This window comes from Zonotrichia leucophrys, chromosome 14, assembly GCF_028769735.1.
Source record: "Zonotrichia leucophrys gambelii isolate GWCS_2022_RI chromosome 14, RI_Zleu_2.0, whole genome shotgun sequence".
Taxonomy (NCBI): Eukaryota; Metazoa; Chordata; class Aves; order Passeriformes; family Passerellidae; genus Zonotrichia; species Zonotrichia leucophrys.
In genome coordinates, this window is record NC_088184.1 from 2,895,808 (window position 1) to 2,921,165 (window position 25,358).

Here is a 25,358-nt window from a genome sequence, read left to right on the forward strand (position 1 = left end):
CTTCAATCAATGCTCTGACATGAATACACAGAAATCTGCTACGTGGTCACTGCAAGCAAAAATAACTGCAGCCTGTCAATTAAGAGCTTCTTTTTTAAATTACATTTGTGTTTCTACCAGTCAGACCACAAAGTGTCAAGTTTTCAGAGGACAGCTGGAGAGCTGTGAAAGGTTTTTAATGGACAAAGTGCTTTTAGCTGTTAACAGTAATTATCTAGCACTTCCAAAACGCTTTTCACCAGAGAGCTCCATGTGCCTTGCAAATGATGTCTCCTGAAAGATAACACAGAGCAGGAAAATGAGCTCTGCAATAGCCATTAAGCTGAGTCACAGGAAGATGCAGTGACTTGGATATGGTCATGCAGAGTCAGAGCACAGAACTCTCATCCAGAGGCCACCGGCAGCCTTTGCTGGAAGCTTGTGTGAGATGGAGATAAAGAGCACAGACAGATTTGTCTTCTGCACTTAATTCTGCTGCATCCTGATGAATTCTGCTCCTGCACCAAGCTCTGAAGTCATTGTGTGACTGTGAATGAGTGGAGAGCCAGCGAGCACCAGCTCAGAGAGCTGTCCCAGCCATGCCCCTTCTAGATGTGTTCCCTCTGCCAGCCCCTTCCCATCCAGCCACAGATCACAAGCCATGGCCTCAAGGTGGGTTTTGCCATTTGCACCATGTCAGAAGGACAGAGGAAGGCTTCTCTGACCTCTCTGCATGCTGGAGACCAGAGCAGAGGCCATGGCCATCCCTCAGAGCAGTCTCTCCCAGCCCTCCCACACAGAATCACACCATATCACCCTACCTTTGCTTAAGGGGGAGCTTTCCAGCCCTTTTCTCCTCCTCTTCCAACCTCCGGCGAGCTTCCTCCAGCTGGGTGAGAGGGTTGGGGGCCGGGTTGGGTGGCATGGTGGGGTCCTGGATGAAGGGGTGGGAGGGCTGGACGACGTTGCGGAGCTGGGCGCTGACCCAGGGGTGCACGGTCACCGGCCGCTCGATGGACAGGGGCCGCACCAGCTCGTGGGACAGCTGCTTCTTAGCACCTGAAGAGCTGCACACAAACACCAAGGGTTCACATGGAGCACTCACATGCTCTGCACAGACACACAGACACTCCCAGATGGACCTGCTGCTGGATACAGGCACCACTGGGAAGCTCCCCACAGCACTGCGTTCAAGGGTGCAACACCAAAATCTAAAGGAGATTTTGAGCAAGTCCTGAGACCAACCCTGAAACAAACCCCACAGATAAATGTGAGGGCTCCCATCAATCCCATACATAAAATGAACTCAGGAAAGGCAGCTCCATCTTTTGTGGCATTCTCCCACAGGATGCCCTCCCCTGCCTACCATGTGCCATGTTAGCCACCTTGGAACCACAGCAACCTGGAGCTGCAACCTCCTGCCATGGCCGTTATCCTTCAGAAACAACAGCCCTCATAGCCCCCAAGTAATCCTCAGTCTCCCAAGGGTCTCCACCCTTGTGTGGTGGATTCTTGCCTTCCCAAGATGTCTGGGAGGAAGGCAGCCTGCTGACACACCTCCCTTGTGCAGGGGATGCAATACAAGAGAGTTGTTATCCCTTGTTCTGCCAGCCCTTACCCATGGTTTGTTTTCTTATGCCTGCTGATCTCCTTCTCTCCTTCTATGATCCACTGAAGGATCTTCTGGTTTTTCTCCACATCTTCAGGAGATCCTGGCATCTCATAGTTGGCACCATCACTTTTCCCTGAATCAGTCTTCTTAACATTCCTTTTTGAGAGCAGACTTGCTTTCCCACTGCAAGAACAAAGCTTGGGACATTAGTGCTTTGCTTATGCCAACCACCAGAGGGGCAGAGGATGGACACATCTATCTCTAGACATGGACACATCTATCTCCAGACATGTTCCACAGCTCTACCAAAGCTCAAACCACCCATACCACAGTTCAGGCTAAGAGTAAGACTGCCTAGACCTGGGCACAGCAACTTCTCTGCCCAACAACCTGTGGGGAGAGGAAGGTTCTCCTTTGGTCTCCTGCCATGAGAAGGGCTGTGTTAAATCCCCAGCTCTTTGCTCAGAGTAGAGGTTATCCATTGTCTGTCTCTCCCTGCCTGACCACTGCTTGAAACCTGGGTCCTTCCTATCATCCCCAGGTTCATTGATACCCCAAAATCTGACCTGCCATGCACAGAGTTTGCTTCTCACCCTCAACTGAACAAGACTTCTCCTCATGGTGGAAGATCACAAGCCCAGCCACCTCAACCACCACAGGCAGAGGGAAGCCAGGAAAGCCAACACTCTGGCTACCCCTGTGGCTGCAGCAGAGGCTCCTGCAGGAACACCATGGCACACACAGCCACGTGCCCATGCTCAGGAGGCCATGCAGGATTCCTCTGTGCTGCCTGTCATTCCATGAGATTCCCATTGTCCTAATCATCCGCTTGCTTTACTGCACAGGACCTCGCTCCTGCATGGTCACTAAAAACACAGGAAAAACAACCTGAGCACCACAGAGGAGCAGCAATCCCTCGGATAGCTTTGCTGATTTTTTTTGGAAAAAGCCTGGGGAGGAATTGCTGCAGATCTACAAAGGCAGGGCAAGCTGACAACTTCTCTGCTTCTCCCAACATGAGGACTACTGGGTATCAAATGCAACTCCACAGCATCAGGTTCAGTGCAAATAAAATAATGCTGTTTTCTGCAGGTTGTCATTGACCCACAGACACAGTCATGGGGGGCTGGGGGAACAGAACACCAGCTGGGTTCAACAAAGAGTGAGAGAAGCCACCACAAGAGACTGCTGGCTGCCAAACAAGACCATTTGGATGCAAATCCTTGTCTTGTGAAGCTTCTAATTCAGGGACTGCCAGGAACTGGGAGTTTGTGCCAGAGGAAGGACAGCTCTGAGCGTGTCCTTTAAAAATCTCATTAAATATATGCTGTAGCTGCTGCTAGAAGGAAATCTTGTGTCTAGATGGGGCTTTGGGTTGGCCCAGCATGGCCATGCTCATCCCTGTTGAAGCACAACCCTTTCTCCATACAAGCATGGTGGATTTAAGTGCCTCTCCCTCCTGAAGAGCAGTTTGCTTTGGCTGCTCTGCACTCTGCCTCCCTCCTGCCATCCCAGAAAGCTGATCCTGACTGCTGCAGACCCAGAAAACCTGCTTCACTAACTGTCCCACCCCTGGTACACTGCAAAGAAACATCCCAAAGCCTCAGCCCTGGGGAGACACCCTCAGGGTGAGCACAGCTTTCCCTGTGGCTGCTCCATCCCCATCCCTCACCGTGGGCAGCCCTGAGCTGCACTCCCACCTCTGCAGTCACCCAGCAACAGGACCAGCAAAACCTGCCACAGAAAAGGAGCTCCCCCCTCTGCCTGCAGCATGGAGGGATGGAGGAATTCAAATGGCCAAGGCAATGCAGCCAAATGGCTTTTCTGGGCAGAGGGTGCCCTACCCTGGAGAACATCCCCTTGGGACTGGCTGCAAGGGCAGCACTGCAGTGCCCACTGCTTTGTCAGGAAGAGAAAGGAGCCCTTCTGAATGGGTTCAGCCTTGCAACAAATAAGGTGGGGTTTTGTCCTCTCATAAACACCTTAAGAGAGCTGTTTCTATTGCCCAGACCTCAAGGCACAGCCCCAACACCCAGCTCCAGGTGCATGGACAAGCAGACCAGCACCTGCAATTTCTAAGAATCTCCACTGCTTTAAGGAGCAGAAAATCTATTCTAGAACCAATAAAAATCCTGGTTAGAGAGTGTCTTTCAGTACCAGATCAGAGATAAAAAGGACTCTATAAAGGTTATCAGGGCATATCCATTTCTGAAGGGGAAGAGCCCTCAAATGACATCCCAGCATAAGCTCCCACAGGAAAAGGCTGAGCTGCTGTTTCCCTGCCATGCTACAGCCTGTTCAGGGAAGAGCTTCCTACAGAAGTCATGGCTTTGGGAATCCCACTGGGTGCTCCTTGACTCACCTGTAGCCTAAAGAGTCCATGGGGACAGGGGCCATGCCCAAGTTTTCACTGTAGTTTCGTGACTTTGTTGCATAGTTATGAGAATCTACATTCCAAGCAAAGCTGTTCTGCACTCGCTGCGTGGCCTCAGCCTCGATCTGCTCTTTTGGTTTCATCATGCTGTGGTGGTGGATGTGGTGGTAGACATGTTTATGGTGGTATAAGTTAGCTGCATCCAGTTTCATTCCTGATTTTGTAGCGTGCTTGCCATGCCCTGGAGGAATTGTTCCCAGTGTCCCTGGCAGCTTTCCTAAGTGGCCACTTTCTGGGGACCGTGGCTTAGGAGAGTGACGGCCAGGTCCTGGAGATTGGCAGCCTGGGGTTTTCATCACACGCTGCACGTGCTCATCCAGGATGCTCTCGGGGTTCTCCTCATGGGCATCTCTCATCTGCATCCCAGCACAGCCCATCTCAGCATAGCGAGGAGCAAAGTGATGGAAGGCTTGGGCAGAAGGCATCTTGTGGCTCATGACTGAGGGACCAGAAGAGATATCTGCATCCTCACCTTCTTCTTCCTGCAAGAAACACAGGGACAATCAGAGAATGACAGCAGAGTGGTGGAAGGGGTCCCTAGTCCCACCTTCTCTTGCAGCAGGACTGCTGCTAACCTTAGGCCAGGCCTGCTTTAATCCAGTCAGATCCTGAAAACCTTTAAGATAATGGAGATCCACCATCCCTCTGGATGTCCCAGACTGACAGGATGCTCAAGCCAAGCCTGTGCAGTCTGGGTGCCACTGAGCAGAGCAGCTCAGGTCTCTGTATCTGCTGCTGGAGCCCCCATTAGCAATGTTCTCCACACACCACCCAAGGAGCTGTGCCAGGCAGCCCACACATCACAACCAGCCTTACAAACACAGCTGACAAGGATAACAACTCAACTGGAGCAGGCACAGCCTTACTCCAAGTCCCCTGAAGGTGGTTCTGCAACCACCAGCAGCAGAAACAAAACTTACCACAGAGTGCCTTCAGCTTCCTACGTGCCTTTGGTGAGGCACTGCTTCAAAGCCCATCAGATAAAGCCCACAGCTACAGGATATGCAGCAAATCAGTTCTGAGTCAGGTGAGACCAGGGGGGTTTTCTCACCCAAATGACTGTTTCACAAGGCAAAGCCAAGACAAGGCTTGTAACAGGAGGGAGCAAGTGAAGGTCGACAGCTGCATGAATGGTTTTGGAAATCAAACATTGATTTCTCCCGGGCATGCTAAGGCTGGAGTTAAACACTTGGTGCAGATAAAGAAATGGGTTGGAACTAACTGCTTGTTCCTGCAGCTCACACTGGTCTGGGACATGCTGCTAGTGACTCTTAAGTCCTTGCCAGGAAGAATTAAACTCCTCCATGCTGACAGCCACAGTTTTGATGCTGACGGACTACTTTACGCTCCAACACAAACTCAGGTATTTATGAAGTTTCTCTATTGGAAGTCAGGATTCCTATTTGTTTTAATTACACAAGCAGGATTCCAGTGAGTCCTTTAATCCTGCTCTTTTCCTCCTTTGGCCCAGTAAAGAAATCAGCTGCAGCCCAGGGTATCTCTGCCCTGCCAGATAAATGCATCTACAGGAAAACACGGACTCCCATCAGCTCTGCCTGTCAGATGCCATCACCCAGCACTTGCTAACCAGCTTCAAAGTCTCAGCTGCCAACCACAGCAAGAGAGCAAATAACAGGCTTCCTCCCAGTGTCACACCTGGGGGTTCAGGCCTGAAGCAGGGACAATGCCAGGCTTTGTAAGCCTGGGGATGTGACACGATGCTGGTGTCTGGAGGGGACACAGCACTTGCAGATCACTCTGAGGAGCTTCAGAGGCACCTTTCATCTACAGCCACAGGCCACAGCTTGCCAGCCACCAGCCCTGGGCACTGAGCTCAGGGACAAGGCATGGTGAGGGATGTGCTGATTACATCCCTGCCACTGAGGAGAGCATTTATTGGCAGTTTATGATAGCCAGTGACACCCTCAGCACTTGGGAGGCTTTAGGAGCTGGTACCTCCCAGGTTTAAACATAACTGATGTGCAGGGCAGGAGCTGACCCTGGCACAGATCCCTGAGGAATGGCAGCAGGTCCTTTCAGCTCAGCCCAGAGCTCTGGCAGTGCTGTCACACCTGAGCAGGGTGGCATGAGAGTGAGAACCTAGGCTGGTCCACCCAAATGGGTGCCTGGGATTTGGGAAACCCTCTGGCTGCCCAGAACTCCATTTTGCAGGTAATGTGGACTTTTGCTTCAAGACTGAAATCAGGATGAGCTAAAGGGAGAAAAGGCTCTCAGTTCATGTTAGCTCAGCTCATCTGTGTCACTGAGCAGATCTGGACCCCAGGCAGGACCACAGGCAGGAGCAGTTGCCCCTGGGGTGGGTCTATGGGGACCTGCCTTACCACCCCCAGCCTCAACCTCCCATCAAGCAGGAACACCCCAACAGTGACACAACAGCAGTGAATGAAGGAATTGGGGTGCTTATCCCAACCTGCTGTCTTTCCTTGAGCAGGACAACAGTTTGAGTCAAGGTTGTAGGAATCAATTCTGCTGAATCTTTTCACTGTGCTCAGGCTGCAGTGAGAAAAACAACACACGTGGTGTGGGCTCTGGAGCTTGTTCTGGGACCTTGCTGGGGTGAGCTGGGCAAGGCCTGGCAATGAGCTGGGCAAAGCTTGGTGGGGATCTGGGACCTGGAAATGAGCCTGGTGGAGATTTGGGCAAAGCTTGGCAGTGAGCTGGGCAGGGCCTGGCAAGAAGCTGGGAAGAGCTTGGCAGGGAGTTGGGCACAGCTGGGCAATGATGTTGGCACGGCCAGGCAGTGACCCTGGCACAGCCTGGCAGTGACGCAGGCACAGCCTGGCAGTGGTGCTGGCACAGCCTGGCAGTGACCCTGGCACAGCTGGGCAGTGATTCTGGCACAGCTGGGCAGTGATGCTGGCACAGCCCAGCAGTGATGCTGGCACAGCTGAGCAGGGATGCTGGCACAGCCTGGCAGTGACCCTGGCACAGCTGGGCAGTGATGCTGGCACAGCCTGGCAGTGACCCTGGCACAGCCGAGCAGGGATGCTGGCACAGTCTGGCAGTGACCCTGGCACAGCCTGGCAGTGACCCTGGCACAGCCGGGCAGTGATGCTGGCACAGCCCAGTAGTGACCCTGGCACAGCCTGGCAATGACCCTGGCACAGCTGAGCAGGGATGCTGGCACAGCCTGGCAGTGGCCCTGGCACAGCCTGGCAGTGATGCTGGCACAGCCTGGCAGTGGCCCTGGCACAGCCCAGCAGTGACCCTGGCACAGCCCGGCAGTGACCTGGGCGGGCAGGTGGCACTCGGGCGGGCACGGAGCCCCGCTGCCATCGCCACTAGATGGTGCTTTGTTGACGCGCTATTGTCACTGAGCGGCTCCAGCAGCTCCCACGGGCAGAGCTGCAGCTCCAACTCCGCTGAGCGCTGAGCTATTTTTACTGCCAGCAGGGCTGGGGGTGCCCTTCCCTCTGAGCCAGGAGCCGAGAGCTGCACGGATGAGCCAGAGGCAGCGATTCCTCGCTGGAATCCTCCTCCTCTGCCTCCCCCCGGTCCCACCCATCGGGCTGCTGCTGCTGGGAAGGGAAAACAGCTCTGCTGAGCACCAGAGCCCCTTCCATCATCATGCAAATGATCTCCAGTCAGGCAATGTTTCATGTTCAAATACTGAGAATCTCACTGGTGGCTTTGCTTCCCCCTGGCTTATTTTCCATTTGTTCAGTTCAGAGTGATCTGTAGGATCCAATACTGATATCTGTGACAGCAGACTCCATTCATGGACACGAGGCCGAAGAGTCTCAAAAACGAATATGGGAACATGCACATCCTCTAATCCTCTCCCACGTTTCTCAGAATAATTAGTGAATTCAGCATTTGCTTTTTTGTAAAGCAAAAACCTGACAGTCTTTTCAGTAAAAAGCATTTGGCTTCCAATCAGATGCCTCCTCTCCTCTCAATGTTACTGCACGATGAGGCTTTGAAAGGGAACCTGCAGGCTGCTCGTTAGAGGGGAGAAAAATTCTTTTCCCCTGGCTTTTGCAAAATATTTCCAGCTTCTCTGTTAGGCTGGTAACTGCCCAGTGTGACTAATGCTCCTGGTTTTCTCTGTGCTGCTGTGCAGTGAGCCATGCAGACCTGGGAAGGGTTACCCTGCAGACCTGGTGCTCAGGTCACAGAAAAAAGCCCTGTGATCTATCAGGATTCCAGTTCTCCCTCTTGCTGATACCAGCAGCTCCTGCACCTTGAGTGCTGACCTAAAAAAGCTACAATTGCTTACTCTGAGTTTTTCCTGAATGGCTAATGCCAGATGCCAGCCAGTCAATGAAATACATTCTGGAGACAGCAAAGAGGTTTAATATATAGCATTAGTGGGAGTCCTGGGTTTAAAAATAGATTAAGTCACACAAAAATGTGTTTAAACAGACTTAAATATATTCTCTGGCACATAGGTATTTGCTGATTTTATGGTATTGCTACTGGCAGCTTCTTCAAGGAGGCAGAAGGGCTGGGATAATGTAATTTAGTGCAAGTGGGGGCTGCAACAGAGCCATGGGAGGAGGAGGAGGAGGAAGTGAGTTCTAGGACTGTGTTAGCAGAAAATGCTGCTGATTACACTGCCTTTGTCTAGAAAGCAATAACCACCAGACAGGAGAGCAGTGCAATTCCAGAAGAACAGGAATCTAATCCCAAAATAGCACCTGGCTGGCCTTTTCTGGCTGGATGCAGAGGTGGAGGGAGTTTGCTGGAAAACACCTGCAGAGGGATGGGACCTTACAGATCCTTCTGCCTTCCTCTGTTCTCTGCATTTGAAATGCAGATGCAGTTTAAAGCCAACACTACAACCCACAGCTTTTTCCTGTTCAAAGAGCTACCAGATGAGCATTTTAAAATACTCCAATGGGGCTGAAGGTTCTTTCCTGGAGCCCCAGAAGCTGAACCTCCCTGAAAGCACAGAGCCAGCTGAGGCAGGCACCAACACCTCTGCTCTGAGGGAGGGCTGCAGGTTACAGAGCAGGTTACACTGAGCTAGTGATGCTCAGTAACACCATGGTGTCCTCTGGGATCTCTCCTCTGTCCCCACCACAAGATGTGCAGGTACCCATGAGATGCAGTGCCTCAGAAGAAAAGCTATGGTGTGTGAACACTGCTCAACAAGGGTCTCACACAGGGAATTCCAGATGACCAGGACCTCACTCTCTCCCTCCTGGAGCTTGTTGGGGAGCTAAAGGCCTTGCACATTTCCTATGGTTCATCTAACAAATCCTCAGGCTCTGGGGCCCCAGCAGCAGCAGGGCTCAGCACTCAGTGCCACTGCTTAGGTATCCCAGTGGAGTCAGTGTGTTTATTCTGCCCAGGAGAGTTGTTCAATGCCACACCTGACCACTTCCAAAATTACTAGGGTGTGCCAAGCAGTGATGGGCAGAACCCTTTTGGCTGTGGTAGAAACAGCCTGATAGCAGACACAAACACCCCCAAGCATAACATCATGTGTCATCTGGTTACTGTTTGTGGGGGAAACAGGGAATCACAGAAGGTGAACCCCTCTACACAGTCCCCAGGGATTGCTCACAAACTCAGGAGAGCCAGGGTACCAAAGAAAGTGATAGAGAACTTCCATAGCCCCAGAGTAATGGCAGAAATGGGCACTGCTGTGCCATGGCTGGCATTTTCACAGGGAGGGAGCACTGGAGCTCACAGAGCCCTGCATGGATGGGGGAACAGCACTGTGGAAGCTGCAGGAGCCTCCAGGAGCCCTGTGGCACCGATGCCCACAGCAGTGGAGCAGGGAATTGGCCACCCCAGCTGCTTGCCCAGCAGCTGAAAGCTCCCAGTGGCGCAGGGTAAGCAGAGTGCCAGGCTGGCAGGGGAGATGAGGAGATCACTGACCGCTCGGACGCGTTTCAGGCGCTCCTCTAACTTCTCCTCTGCTTCACGTTCCTTCTGCACCTCCTCCAAACGGTTGATCAGCTCTGCAGCAAACTTCTCTGGCTCCACGTGGATATCCTTTGGCATTCGGTAGGTTCGCTGCAGGGAGAGCACAGCACAGGATCAGGGAGGAATCCCAGGTTTCTGGGGAGCCTCTGAGAACTGGAAATGCTGGTTGCTCTGCTGGGAGCTGGGGAGGACAGGCTGGCAGGCACTCAGCTGCAGCTCAGCACCTGGGGGCTTGGAAGCTGAGCCACCACCTCCACCAGTTCCTCAGCTGGCACCAGCTCCACACACCACCCTGTCACAGACATGTTTTATGAAAAATCCTTTCTTCAGGATTTTTTTCTCTTGAGAAGCTGAGAAGCTTCAAGAACAAAATGTAAACAATGATTATCTGTTGCTGTGGAATGCAACAGGTGCATCTTTGATTAGTCCATGTTACTTGTTTCTAATTAATGGCCAATCACAGTCAGCTGGCTTGAACTCTGAGAGTCAGGAGCTTTTGTTATCATTCCATTCTTTCTCCTTTGCTTTCCAGCCTTTTGATGAAATCCTTTCTTCTAATCTTTTAGTGTCGTTTTAATATATATATATATATATATCATAAAATAATAAATCAAGCCTTCTGAAATAGGAGTCCTGGGTTTAAAAATAGATTTAAGTCACACAAAAATATGTTTAAAGAGACTTAAATATATTCTCTGGCACATAGATATTTGTTGATTTTATGGTGGAGTCAGATCCTCATCTCTTCCCTAGCCCTAAGACCCCTGTGAGCACCCCCACACCACCCCATCTAAGGGAAAGCTTTTCTGGAGCAGCAATTCAAAAAGCTCCTTTGAGCACCAAATTCCACTCAGGGATAGAAATGCCTGCTTTTCTCCCAGTGAACACATGGTCAACAGGAATATCCTTAAGGGGTGGCAAAAGGATGTACAGACCTTTCAACCTCTCAAACCCCCTGTTTATAGCAATTATGCTTTCAGTTTGGTAGAAGGGAGGACTCTGGTCCTCCTCTGGTCTGGTGCACACTTACTCAGTTTATTGCAGCAGAATCAGTGTGTGCCAGCCAATCTCTGCAAATCCAGCCCAAGGTCCCAATTCCCACAAAGCTTCCTCTCCTACAGGAGGATCCTACAGGATTGCATCTCAGCTTTTCAGAGCTGTGCAATGATTCCCTGCTTGCTTTATCAATACAGCACCTCACAAGCACTGAGGTGCCATTTTTTTGCCTGCTCTGGGTGAATAAATGAATATTTATGGCAGTTCAAGGACATTCTTGATTCATTATGATGAGTTACTTTGTCCCTAAATTCCTGGGTTCTGGGATAAGAAGTTTGTGTAGTGAAGTATGAAGCTATCAGCTGCTGCATTCTCCCCCTCATTTTTATCCTTTCTGTATTTTTTTTTAAAGAGTAGAAAAAGTTAAATGACACAGCAGAGATAAAAATTTAATTTGTAGGAAAAATAGTTGGAAATTCAACAGCATAAAACTCTGCATTCAAATACTTCAATACTAACATGGGAGAAATATACACTCTATAAGACCAGAGACAAAATTAAATGTGAAGATGTGAGATAATTCATAGCAAAAGAACAAATGCAGCATCAGAAGCAGACACTGAGCTTGAAAACTTAAAAGGAGGATGAGAGACCACCCGAATTTATCCCAGGCCAGCCAGAAGATCAAAGCAGAACACTAAAATGCTGCTTTGCCTCAAAACCTGACAAAAGTATGCAAATCACATTGGCTTTTCTGTCTCTGCCAGCTGGAAGGCAGGGAAGAAAACCAGAGGCAGCAAGAACCCACTGATGGCACCAAGGAGCTGAAGACTTTTTCATGACACCCCAGTTGGGCTGCAGAGGTCCCAGTTACAGCACTGCTTGTTCTGTTTGCCAAGAGGGATGGGTCTTCCTGAGCCTGCCAGCAAATCTCAATCCCACTGACCCATCTGAGCTGGGAACAGCCACAACCAACCATTCCCTTAATCCTTGCAGCCACTGGAGAGGGCACAACATGAGGGAGGAGATGTCACCATCCTGATGACATCTTTAGTGCCACCAGGACCTCCAGCCCTGCAAACCAAAGGCCTGTATCACAAAAAGCTAAACTGCAAAAAAAGATTTTAATCAACAAAAATTATGTTCAGTCTGGAAATACTGGCAGAGGGGCCAAAGCAGCATGTTTCACCTCTGTGTAGCGCAGAAACAGGTTCCAGATGTGGCTCCAGCACAGGGGAAGATGTGGCAGAGCTGGTTCCTGCTCTGTTACTCCCTGAGGAGCTTCTCAGGATGGCTCCCTGCTCCCCTGCATAGCCCTGGGAAGCACTTCTGGCTAAGGGATCCTGTTTCCTTCACAAACCCCAATCCCGTGACCACCACCACCACCCTTCCTCGTGAGGCCATGGCAGCAATTCCCAAGGAGGGAATTCTCTCCCTTGCCTGACAAGTCCCAGCCTGCTGGGTGATGTGTTCCCTCCCTCCTGCCACCTCAGATGCCAGCTCTGCACGCTGTGGTTGTTTAGGGTGGCACCACCAAGCCCTGCTCCGTTAGACATTCATGAGCCTCACGAGAGGCAGCTCAGAGCTCAGCACTCACACTCCTGGGTCTCCCTGGTGCAGCCACCACGCACAAGCACAACTGGGAAAGAATTACCCTTTGTCTCCCTAGCCTTTGAGGCAGGGCAGCACCCCAAACCAAACCTCTCCTGAACCTCTAGTAGCAAGGGCTGAAATTTGCTAACCTGAGTGTCTGAGTCCTGTCACCACGAGGTGGTTCCCTGCTGTGTCCAGGGAACTCAAAATAAGGTGATTCTGGCTCTTTTACAGCTAATACCTCATCATGTTTATCCACAGTGTCTCCAAAGTCTGGAGGTGACTGAAGCTCAACCACAGAAATTACAATAACTGAACCCAAGAATCTTTAGGATGAACTTGTTTTCTTCTCTCTGTTGCAGCTGCAAAACCCACTGCCCTGTCCTTGGAGCTTCCCACTCAGCACAAGAGCTTGCACAGGGCCTCAGCAGCCTGTTTGAGGGTGCAAGATGCAGCCCCCTCTGCAAGGGTTTCCCTGAGCATTCCAGATCAGTGCAACTGAAATAAACCTCACTTCACCCCACGGATACCAGCTGCCCTGGTGGGTACCTGTGAGGGTGACTCAGAGAGCTGGTGAGCAGGATGATGCTCTGAACATCACCATGGGTCTGACTTTATTCCTACCTCAAAGGATGAGCTACACAGACTTCCCCAAAACTAACAGTATAGCAGAATAATGAATGCAAATTCCTTGTGCTGAAACAATACAGATAACTGCTGAGGGCTCTCTCTGCGCCTCCCTAGACAGCAAACATGGATTGCACTGACCTGGTTCAAAAGACTTAAGACAACAAAGTGTTTGAAGCCTTTGTCAAATGATGGGCCTGACTTCAGAAGGGAGACAGGGGAAATATGCTCCATCAAAGACCAGCCAGGCTGAGCCTGTACCCAGAGCAGGATCCTTCAGGGCTTCAGGATTGTGAACCTGCCCCCAGCTTCCCATGGGCATACAGAGTCCTGCCAAGGGACTTGTAAATAAGCTGCTTATTGTTCTGAAATCAGAAGGGCTCCAAATGCCTTTGTTCCAAGTAAAGGGTGCAGCTCTGTCCAAGAGCTGGCTGGTTTTTGAGGATCCAGCCCTTCAGTCTGGACCAGAATGAGGTCTCTGGACATTCTACATCAACAACTCAGAAAGGAAGTGCTTCATTTCAAAGTACTGTTTAGTTTAATGTTTTATTTAATTACCAACCTACTTTTATTCAATGGCACTAGTTAGATAGGTCTGTCCAGAACCACGTGGAGTTGGGGAGGCTGCAGAGGACAACAGACAAGAGGCTGAATGCCAGGTGGATTGGGAAAAATAGAAATTGCTTGACCTGCTTTAGATGGAGCAATCTTTCCTTGTGACAGCTCTGAAGAAGGATTTCTTGGGGTACCTATCACTAGAACATTGTCCTTGACACATGAAGTGTCTGAAGCTCTGGTACCTTTGTGAAAAAGCAGCCTGCTAAGAACATGTGAGACACACAAGCTCTCCAGCAGCTCCACTAGGCAGCTGCCCTCACGTTTCCCCTTTTATTCTTGGAGCTGATGGAGTGGAAATTCCATGGATTTTGCTTCCTGAGGCAGACGCAGCCCTTGGGTTTTGATGGATTTCACCTTCCTTGAGAAACACAGGTTTAAGGACCAAGCTGCACATCAGAACACACTGGCATCTGAAATGTGAAAAGGCTGAAAGGGAAGAATCTCACTGCAGTTTGCAGGTTCCCCTTGGGAAGCATCAGCCTCAACTGCTCGAAGATGAAACAGGAAGCTTTTCAACATTACACTGGGTAGAGGTTCCTTAAGCAGCTCCAGGGATCTGTGGTTTGGGCTGAACTGTTTCTGACAGATGTGACTGGGCCAAAGAATTCTGTGCTGGTAAATTTCCCTCCTCTACAAGAGGTTTGATGCCTCCATGATGCCTGAGGGGCTGTTGTTAGATCACAAGTCAGTCTTGGAAATGAAAGGAAGATGACAGGCTAGAGAAGCCAAGAGAAAAGAACTTCTGAACCTCCATGTTTCTTAGATTAATGCATTCCTCTGTGACATAAATTTTTAACGGATAAATGGTGTTTCCATACCAGAAACACTATGGCAGAGCTCATAGATAGCTGGATTTCAGCATCCAGTCTAGCAGCATTCAGGGATTAGCAAGGAGTCCTGCTGGGGGAAGGCGTTTGAGGAAAATGGCATAAAACAGCCGATGGGAATTCCGAGCAGGTTCCCAACTCACAGGAGCAGAAAGCTCATTGAGCTGCAGTTATCCAGGCAGCACGAGACCAGGCTCCTCCTGTGCACTCCTCACTTGTACAGCACAGCACAGCGGTCACTCACAACCTTCTGCTCCACTCAGGAACGCTGCAGAAGCCACCCTGCAGCACCCTTGATTGTGGGGCAGGACAGGAGAGCTCCTACCCCTAGACCAAGCTACAGCACAACATCACAAAATGGATTCTTTATGCAGTTAACAAACCAACCAAACACCAGCTCTTAATGCTTGAGGTTGGATTTTTCTGAATTTGCAGTGGAAAAGGAGGATCTCCCATCCTCTCCTGGGAATGGTGAATGCCAGAGCCCGGTACAGCTCTGCCTGCTCTGGGCTTTCTCCCTTTCTTTGGGAACTTGCTTGCTCTTTCCTTCCTTGGTGCTCCAAGACTCTGCTCAAATCCAAGAGAGAGATGGAAAACCACATGAAAGCAACACTCACTCTCTGTGTAATGTGTTCCTGCCAGAGGCACAAACCAGAGGTCTCCCTGCTTGCTGGAGAGCCTCCCCCACTGCATTCCTGGGCAGAGCGCCACTTCACAGAACACAGCTTTTCCAAACTTAGAGCACTGGTGACTGGCTAAGTGTGGAAGATGTGAGCTGCTAAGTGTGGAAGATGCAGATCAGGGCCATCCACACACATCCTGCTGCTGAAGAGGGTGTTCCACATAGCTAACACACGCTGTCACTACTTGGATGCAGCACGGCTGCTGGGACCAGCGGGCAGCCTCCTCTGAACATATAATCACTGCAGTTTATAGCTTCTGGACTTAACTACAAGTGCTGCTATTAAAAGCAATGTAAGTCCTTTCAGAATTTTGCATAATAGCCCCATAACTCATTTGTCAGGGAACGGGAAGGTCTGTAAAGGACTTCTGCAATGACTTTCGGAAGTAGGAGGTTCCCCGTTATCAGTAGGAAAACATGCTGTGCATTCTGCAGGCACTATCAGCATGGACTCTGGCTGTGCTGCAGATAGGAGTCCATAAAGACCTCCACTCAAAGGTTGTGATTTCATCACTGTCACACGTTTGGAAGCAGCTAACCCCAGGTCCAGCCTGATTCAGCCACGGGCTGTAGGATAGCCCAACCGCTGGCTTCAGAAAGCAACACTTGAAGAAACATTTGCATGGCTCCTTGCTAATTTGTGCTGTTTAATTCAAAGAGTGTGCAGTTAGAGCTGAATTTTAAAGAGTAACTTTATAACATTTCACACTGGTGTTGTCAAAACACATTGTCTAATTACCTTCTCCTTTCTTGGCTGATTGATAAGAGAGGGCAGAACAGTGCCTCTCTGAAGTCGATGCCAATTCTGTGTCAGTAATTGGCTGGCAGGAGGTGCCAGAGTGTCTGAACTAAACTTTTATTCCCTGGAGAAAGACTAGAACTAACCCAACTTCTCAGTCCTCAGCTCCCATATAAATATGTGTCAAGATGCCTTTTTCCCTGGGACTTAAAATTACAGTGCAGAACCTAATGGCAACAGTGGATGTTTCACAAAAAAATCCCTGTGAAGCGTCTGTGTGTAGTTTAGGAGGAATATGTAATTCTAAAAGACTATGTAGGTAAGAAGGATAATATAAAAATTTATAAGCAGCAGGTGGGCAATTGAAACCTTGTTTTTTACCCAGTTTTTAAAGCTGGTTTCCAAAAGAATCGATAAAATTTAATGCTAAGTAAAACTAATTAGCCTGCAAGGAACTGCCGCTGGAATGACACTTATTCAGTTCAACAAAAGAAATGTTTGGCAGATGGAAGTTCGTTAAAGTAGAGCTCACTATACATATTTAATGCTCCATACTCTGAGTTTATAACCTGCAGTTCATGGAGGCATTGCCAGTGCACACCATCAACAGAAAGCCACTATTATTTTTATCCAAAAGGTAAAGCCACTGACAAGCTTTGAAGTCAGAGAATATTCAGTCAGTAGTTCCCACTGTTGGGGAACAGCAACAACAATAACAACAAAAAATAAAGGCCAAGCTTTCAAACTTCAACTCTAACAAAGCCATGCTTACAGTAAAAACGGCATCAAGTGAAATAAAAAGGCACCCAGCCAGCCTTTTCAACAGCAACCACACTGTGAAAGCAACTGTGTGAAAAGAGAGGTGACTGAGCTAGGATGGCTATGAGCGTCTGCAGCCAGGGCTTTTATTGTCAACCCAGTGATCAAAGCACAGGAGACCCTCTTAAATCTAAGGAAAATAATCTAATTTAAAAGGCAAAACAAAGAGTGGTGGTTTTGGTGTGGATTTTTTTTCTTTTAAATCAGATTAAAACAAGGGTGTATTTCTGCTGGTATTGTGCTGCTTTGAGCAGGCAGGATGGGAACAGCTGCGTCAAGTTTGAAGACACTTCTGGAAAAAACAGATGGAGGCTTTTTCTCTCCCTATTTGATTTGTGCTGGAGTCCAGCTGTCCAAAGGGGAAAGAAGCACCTTTATTCCCTACTAGATATTAAATGTCACCTGTAACTTCTCAGAAAAAGAAAACAATAACAAGCAGAGCTGCAGATGGTGATGTAGAGACCTAGCAGTTGTGCTTGTCTTCCAAAGGCTGTTTGCTTACCTGGAGCAACCAAAGAGACAGTGTCAGATAAATGAAATATTTAATCCTGCACCTTTTTTTTTCCTCCTGCCTTGTGTCCCCAGGTGAGCTTAGCTGAGTCCTTGGGAACAGGTTACAGCTCCTTTGGCTGCTCAGTGCAGAAATACTGCTGGGGACCATTGCACTTCTCCCCAGCTGACCTTTGCTGAGAGCTGTATCAGCCTCCATGTCCAACAGCCTCCTACACCTTCCACAAACACCTCCAGCTCACCTGAGGGCATGGAACTGCTTGCAGATAAACGCCAGCCAGTGCTTCCACTCCCACCCAGGAGAAACAACCAGCTACTGACTGAATGGTTAAGAAAAATTCTGTGTTTTGGGCAGCCTGGAATGGTGAGTTTGGCAGAAGGCTCCAAACCTTTTCTTAGCACAATGTATGTCATCTTGAAGCACCCCCAAGCGAATACAGCACTAAGGGGGATTAAACTCAAGCACAAGCAGAGCAACTGTCTGCTAGAGATCTCACATATTTTGCATATTTACCCCTGGGAAGGAGATAGTGCTACTTACAGGAATGTGAGGTAGTGGCACGCGTCCATTTGCTTTGGCACTTTCTTGCATCTCTCTGCGATGCTGCTTTCGGAGTCTGTATGGTGGGATCCCATCTCTGCAGGAATAAAACAACAACACGCCCTGCTTTAGTGCCTTTCTCTGCCATGTTATGTTCATTCAAGCCTTGCTGACACAGAGTGGCCCCTAGGAAACCCCTCCATGTTTGCATGCCCAGAGTATGAGGGACCCATGCAGGGAACGATGCTCACACCGGTCCCCAAACCATAAAAGCTCTGGCATGGGGGGCCAGGAGCACTTACACAGCATCCCCCAGGAGCAGAGTGAGGCAGGGCTCCTGCCACTGCTGCTCAAGGCAGAGGGCAGGGAGAAGGACTTGGACTGCATCCTGGTACCTTTTATAGTTGGTTGCTTTCTATAAAGAGCCTGTAATGTACACATTAAACCACAGGGCAGGCTAAGAGAGGGGGGAGAAGGAGAAGCGGGAGCTCAGTGAGCATCTACTCCAAGGGGAGCTCAAGCAGGGAACAAGGTATATATTTTTAAGAGAGTGTGACAGCTGCTCAAATGGCTTATCAAAGGAGGTATAGGCTCCACTGCTCCCAAGGCAATCTCTAGCTCAGTCTGAAATTATGGGCTTGATACTGCAGTTGCTGGAGGGAAGAATCAGCCCCCTCCCCAGAGGAGGCTGGATGAGGTTAGGAAGGGATGTCATGGGCAGTCACATCCAAGTGAACCAGCTCTGCTTGGCCTGGTGCCTGTGCTGAAAGAGGTGGTGACAGAGAGCTCTGCAGGGGAAGGAGCCAGTGGCGGCCACAGTCCTTGGTACACAGGGGTCAGTGGGTCAGAGGCACCAGGCTTTGCTAAGCACCCCAAATGGCAAAGCACCACTGCCTAAGTGTGACTTCAGGCAAAGAAAGGAAATGCATTTTTGTTCCCACCATTGCCACCATCCTGTTCACACCCAGGGCCCAGGAGAAGAGGAGTGAGTGGAGCCCAGTTATGAAAGGACACAGACCCACCTCCTGGTGACCTTGTGTTATTTGGGGAAAATCAACTAATTCAAGAACAAATGCCAGCCTGGAGCTTGGCAATGTTGAGCTTTTTCATTTTACACATTTCCCTGACTCAGCAGAGGTAACTGCTTGGGAAGGTCATGCAATGCCACAGAGGTGGGGTAGAAATGAATGGAGGGGTTTGGTTTGTCCCAGCTACCATGCAATTCCCAGGCACATCTTCCACCACCCTGCACCCCTCTGAGCTGTGAAAATGAGCCAGTACTGACACATCTCACAACATGAGATGTTTGCACAGGCCAAATGTCCTTAACACCTATCCCCCTCCCCAGCTGCTTCCCCAGAACATAAACCAAACAGTTTCATCCACAGATTTTTGAAGTCAAGGTGCCATTTGGCAAGAAAAACACAATTTACTGTGGTGTACAGCCTGCAAACCTCCTGAGTTTCAAGCACCAGCCTGTGTGAGGATGGCCACCACCAGGTTTCATTCCCATTCCCATCATGCTGGCTGCCTGGAAATGCAGGGGCAGAGCAGAACTGCCACCAACCTACCTCAGAAGAACCTAATTTCATGCAATAACCCAGGCATTCAAAATGAAACACCATTAAAATAAAATAAAACAAACCCCATGATTAATGACAAGTGCTTTTTAGCAGGAAGACAAACGAGGGAACAGAAAATGAGCCAGGCTAATTACAGCTCTGGTGAGTGGCTGCAGGTAATGCAGGAGGAGGAGGAAGAGTGTGTTGGGAGCATCATCTCTGCTGTGCCTGCAGTGACACGGCCTGGGAACAGGACAACTTCCCCACGTTGCTGTGCAGGCATCATGACAGTGCTCATTAGGTGCCTTAATTTTCTTTAATGATGAGAATCACAACGGTTAAAGAGTTTCACCGCATTGTGACGCGGCCTTTTCTAGACTGGATGGTAACAAAACAACTGCAAGTTTTCAGAGGGAAAAATAAAAAACCTGGGGGATTATTTTAGCCATTGCTTGTCGGCATCAATAGTCAACATTTCAGCTTAACCAGTGCACAAAACCCGGGTGCCAGAACACAACTCGCACACTAAAGCCACACGGCCATTCGCAGGGAACGCGGCATTATGTTAGAAAGTGCAATTTTTCTTTCTTTCTCTCTCTCTCTCTTTTTTTTTTAATTCTCCCCAGCAGCAGTCCCAGCGGAAAGAGCGACTTTTGTTCCCAGCACAGTAGCGAAAGGCTGATAATGGCCTCTAATCTATCCGGCTTCAAACACATGTTCAGCCCCGCTGTGCTGCCTTTGATGTCATTTTAACTAGATTCCCCAATGCCACCTCTGAACTTGGAACATTCCTTCGTTCAATGTACTGTGCCAACTCAACCAGAGGAAGCAAATTCAAAGATAAGCACTTTAATTTTATCCCAACAAAACCTTATTCAATAGATGGGGGGGAAAGCAAGGAAAACCAATACCATACTTTTGTTTTCCTTTTGTCAGGTAGCTTGCTTTGAGATATTTTCAATAGATAGAGAAATAATATATATATATATATGAAAAAAATTAAACTTTTTTTTTACAGCACATCTACTTTTAAAATAAAACTTTCCCAAACTGTTTTTTCTTGTTTCATCACGTGATTTTCTTTAGCACCAGAAAGCTCAGAGCTGAAATTCAACGAGGGAAGAAGAGTATTTCTGTTGCTTATTTAATGATAATGCAATGAGTTTACTGTTGGGGAAATGTGGAGGCTTCCTCCCCTTTCTAAACTGACCTGCAAGAACCTCTGGTGAGCAGTGGTTTGGCTGTGGTGCTGCACATTGGACTTTTCTGGCAAGAGGAGTCCTTGCTTCTCTAGACAGGCTTCAAACCCAATCATTATGCCTAACACATTGGAAATCATAATTTGGGATCTTTTAAATTAAAAAGCTGCTGAACTTGTTTAAATATAGGAAAACTTGGGGTTATTCTGGATCACTAGCCTTAGGAAAGCCACGAAACAAATACAAAGCCAAACTGGTATTTTCTATCAATTACTCTTATCAAAGCACCTCTGTCACTAGAGACTTTTCTCACATAAAGAAGCATCATAGGAAAATCACCAGGCATTGTGATTAAAGGCCAGTCACCCAAGGAATAGCATTTAATCTGCAAGACTTTTTGAAGGAATAACCACTGTCCTAAACCCCTTTGTTCGGGGGATTGGCCATCCCTACTCTGGAGCAGGTTTGACAGGAATTGGGGAAGAAGGAGCATCCCTCTGGCCAAGCCCACAGGCACCAAGGGCTTCCCAAGTGCCTGGGGGAAGGCAAAGCTGTCTCCCAACTAAGATAAGCCAGGACACCTGATAAGACCAAGAGGAAGGAGTATTGTTCAGCTGGAGCACAACACTGAAGAGGAGACATTATCTCCTGTTTACCGTGTAAGCTCTTGAAGAAATCAAGATAGATATGGACCTAAAGTGTTTCTGCATCTGAATTGGAATATCACATGGAGATTTAATGGTTTCAGCTGCTGCCTTCCTACCTCCAGTTGCCTTAACTTGCCTCAAGCATCTCTGTTGTGACAACCCCTCCCACCCACAGACTCACCTCCTCCACTTGGGAAGATGCTATCCTCAAGAAGGGTTATCTGAGACAGCAAGAGCAGTTTAGGACTGTGCTGGAAATGCTGCTGCAAGTCTGGGGCAGGCTCTGAGCAGCCCACGGGGCAGGCAGAGCCCCAGACCCCTGACTTACCACTGACCCTGCAGGGAACACGAGCGGTGAGTGACTCGACCCCACCTGTGGCCAGGCCAGCGCTCACCAGAGCCTCTCAGTGTGTCCTCCCCAGACCCTGCCTCACACAAACCAGCTAAAACAACACAGCTGCCCTGCTGATTATAAAAACAGGTTTCAGCACAGAGGACCAGAGCTGTTTTGCCTACAAGGGCAGAGGAATTCCTATGACACAGGAAGACTGAAAAATAATCAGCGGAGCGCAGGCATTTAAGAGCAATGTTTTTTAAGCCACTCAAAAAGCAAATTACTCAAACAACAGGGACTGATAACATACTCGTTATATAAATTCAACCCATTACAATAATATTTAACAGTGCTTGGAAAGACATCCTGTTGAAAGCTGGCCTTTTAGGTAAGTGTGCTTGTAACATCACAGTTTTACAATATGTTTGCTGAGCTGGCTGCTCCCAAAAAATCACCTCAGCTCAGGAGCTGAGACAGGCAGAGCATCACTCAGGTCTTTGCTAGAGGCTTTGCATGCAGCCACTTCCAAACCCCACGTTGCTGGGATCAAACCAACATCAAAGCTTGGAAGGGAACTGGTGCAGCAAATGCTCTGTGCCTGCTTTCTCCACTGGCCTGAGGTGGCCAGCACTGAAGATCATGCTTTGCTCTCCTGGTTTATTAGCATTCCTCAGTTAGCCAGTGTTTGCATCCCAATTGTCCAGACAGATTTTCCTCTGATGGAGGGTCTGAGCCTTGGATCGCACCTCATTCATGTACTGCCTTGGAGCAGAAGCCAGATTTCTTCATTATTGAGCGTGACTGCTGTGTGTAAACAGCACACAGAGGGAAGAACCTCGCTCATCAGCAAACTAGGCTTTTATTGCCATTTTCCTCAGAGAAGGCCTAAATTCAAAGCACTGAGACATGTAAGTCTTGTCAAGCAGCAGGAGTCCCTTCTTTAACTTCATCTGGTTGTTCTTCATTTTTGCTGCCTTGAGCAATTCTGCAAAAATTCCTTTGAAACTCAGGAGGAAGATAGGTTCAGCAGTGCCATGTAAAATCTGAGTAAAATCTGATGCTGGAGTTTTAAATCATGTAATGAAGAGCAAGTGCTGAAAACAGCCAGAATCTGTGTAAGCCAAAGGTCAAGGCTTTGCCAATTTTGGATTCTGCATGGATCCAGTTTGAGAGGCATAGAAAGAATGGATTACCTTTATGAAGTTCAAAACTTAGTTAAAATAAACCACTAGGATTGGGTTAGTTATTAGCAGAAGGCAGTGCACATATTGGTGGTAATTAAAGTCCTAAAGGCAGCCTATGGTGAGCATAGGAGGGATAAAATCCCCAGAGGAAAAAGAAGCATATGATGGCCAGTAAGAAATTATTCTGCCTGTGAAAAAAACAAACTGTGGCTAGTGAAATAAAAATTAGGAGGGTGAAGAACTCTGGCATAAATGATCATAACTTATCACACGTATAACCATCAGTGCAGCCCCATGAGCCTGCTGGACCAGTGGGAGAGGAAGTGCTAAAAGCTAATTAATTTTGAAGAGTTCTTACATCTGTCTCTCCTGATAACAAGAAGTTACACGACTCCTGCTAGCTTCAGAGCACTCCTCCATATAAATTGATGCATATGAAGAATTGCAGAAGGATGTGGCAGAGCAGCTGGATCTGTATCAAATGGAGCCTTTAATTAGTGGTCGTCTACAGGGTTCTGTCCTGGGGGCATCCTCCACCTCCCAGGCCCCTTTGGCCAAGGTCTGCCTCATGCATAATGCTTGAGGAGCTGGTGTCAGGGTGCAGAATGAACTCACAGCTGCTCCTACATGGCCCTGAGACTCTGTGGAGCCAGAGAAGAGCAAGCTACAGGCTCAGGCAGGGTGACCACCACAGACACAGAAAACCCCTGGCCACACTGCACACTCCCTGTGTCACTGTATGAACTCTGGGCAGGTGGGGAGCTGTGGCAGCACCCATTAACAGCATCCATGGCACAGGCTGGAAAGTTTCTCCAACAAGGTCTGACAGCTGCTGACGCTCACAGTGACACTAAATGAGCCTCTTGGAGGACTCTGTGTTTACAGCACTGCCATTAATAAAATCTTCTCCTAATTCTGTAAACCTGTCATCTCTCGCCTGAAGAATCAAAGGGTTTCTACTCTACAGAAAGACACTTTGCATTTGCACTACTAAAAACCAGACCAAACAGTGAATATTTTTCCCCAAATCCTTTTTTTCGTATCACAGAGATGCAGTCACAACAAAATCTCACAACCCCTTTTTTCTTTCTTTGCAGACCATCTTTAAGGAAGGCATCTCCTGGGTGAGATACAGGGTGTTGTCATGAGAGACAGAAAGGGAAAACATCTGGCTGGGGCTTATCAGCACAAGTTGTGTTAAAGTGCAGTGGTCACCAGCCAAACTAGAACTGGTCAGTCACCAATCCTACTGCAGAGCAATCACAGACAGAGCTGTTACTCCATCTGCTGTGCTGTGCCCAGTTCTGAGCTCCTCAGGACAAGAGAGACACAGAGCTCCAGGAGTGAGTCCAGAGGAGGGCAACACAGGGACTGGAGCATCTCTTATGAGGACAGGCTGAGGGAGCTGGGCCTATTTAGCCTCAAGAAGGGATGGCTGAGAAGGGAGGTCATCAATGGCCATCACCTGCAGGGAGGTTTCAGAGGATGGACCAGGCTCTGCATTGTGCTGCCCAGCAACATGACAAGAGGCAACGGACAGAAACTGAACATGAGGAAGAACTTCTTCACTGTGCAGTGACTGAGCACTGGAACAGATTGTCTAGACAGGCTGTGGAGACTCCCTCACTGGAGGTATTTCAGAACCATCTGGACACAATTCTGTGAAATCTGCTCTAGGATGACCTGCTTGAGCAGGGAGGTTGGACCAGATAACTCACTGTGATCGCTTCCAATCTGACCCATTCTGTGATTCTGAGAATTTGGCAGCATAAAATCTTAAGAAAAGTACCCAGGTAAGCAGAAGGCTCTGTCTAATGTTCAGAGTTTAATCTATCTCAAATCAGTTATTACAAAGTCATCCAACATTACCAATTCTTGCACCTGGCTTAAGAAACATTGCAGAACCTGTGACAGAACACCATTTAGATCACTCAAAAATATTTTTAGATTGCTCAAAAATTTTTTTAGATTGCTCAAAAATATTTTATGCTGCAAACATTCACAAGAACTGGCAAGGCTGAGTATCCTGCACAGAGACAAAGTTGTCACAGACATGTGTTATGAAAAATCCTTTCCTTAGGATTTTTTCTCCTGAGAAGCTGAGAGGCCTCAGGAACAAAATGCAAACATTGATTATCTGCTGCTGTGGAATGCAACAGGTGCATCTGTGATTGGTCTCATGTGGTTGTTTCTAATTAATGGCCAATCACAGTCAGCTGGCTCGGACTCTATCTGAGATACAAGCCTTTGTTATCATTCTTTCCCATTCTATTCTTAGCTAGCCTTCTGATGAAATCCTTCCTTCTATTCTTTTAGTATAGTTTTAATATAATATATATCATAAAATAATAAATCAAGCCTTCTGAAATATGGAGTCAGATCCTCATCTCTTCTTCCCTCACCCTCGGACCCCTGTGAACACTGTCACACAAAGTAACTGAAAAAAATGAGAATGACCTTGTCATGGTCTATTCAGACATTCCCCCCATCCCAAGCCTCTCTCCCAGCAGAACCCAGGAGCAGCAGAGCTGAGGGCAGTGTGGCTGTCCCCAGGTGT

General features: G+C 48.5%; 1 protein-coding gene across 3 annotated transcripts in view; it reads right to left on the reverse strand.

Annotated features, from left to right (window-relative positions):
* The window catches only part of AXIN1 (axin 1), an 84,656-nt gene that overhangs the window by 6,832 nt on the left and 52,466 nt on the right, over positions 1–25,358 (reverse strand). For all 3 annotated transcript variants that reach the window (XM_064725814.1, XM_064725812.1, XM_064725813.1), the window contains 5 exons: positions 17,876–17,972; positions 9,876–10,013; positions 3,954–4,507; positions 1,598–1,774; positions 801–1,046 (listed from right to left, as the gene is read on the reverse strand). In XM_064725814.1, the coding sequence (XP_064581884.1) occupies positions 801–1,046; positions 1,598–1,774; positions 3,954–4,507; positions 9,876–10,013; positions 17,876–17,972 (1,212 nt within the window). The remainder of the gene's footprint in view (positions 1–800; positions 1,047–1,597; positions 1,775–3,953; positions 4,508–9,875; positions 10,014–17,875; positions 17,973–25,358) is intronic.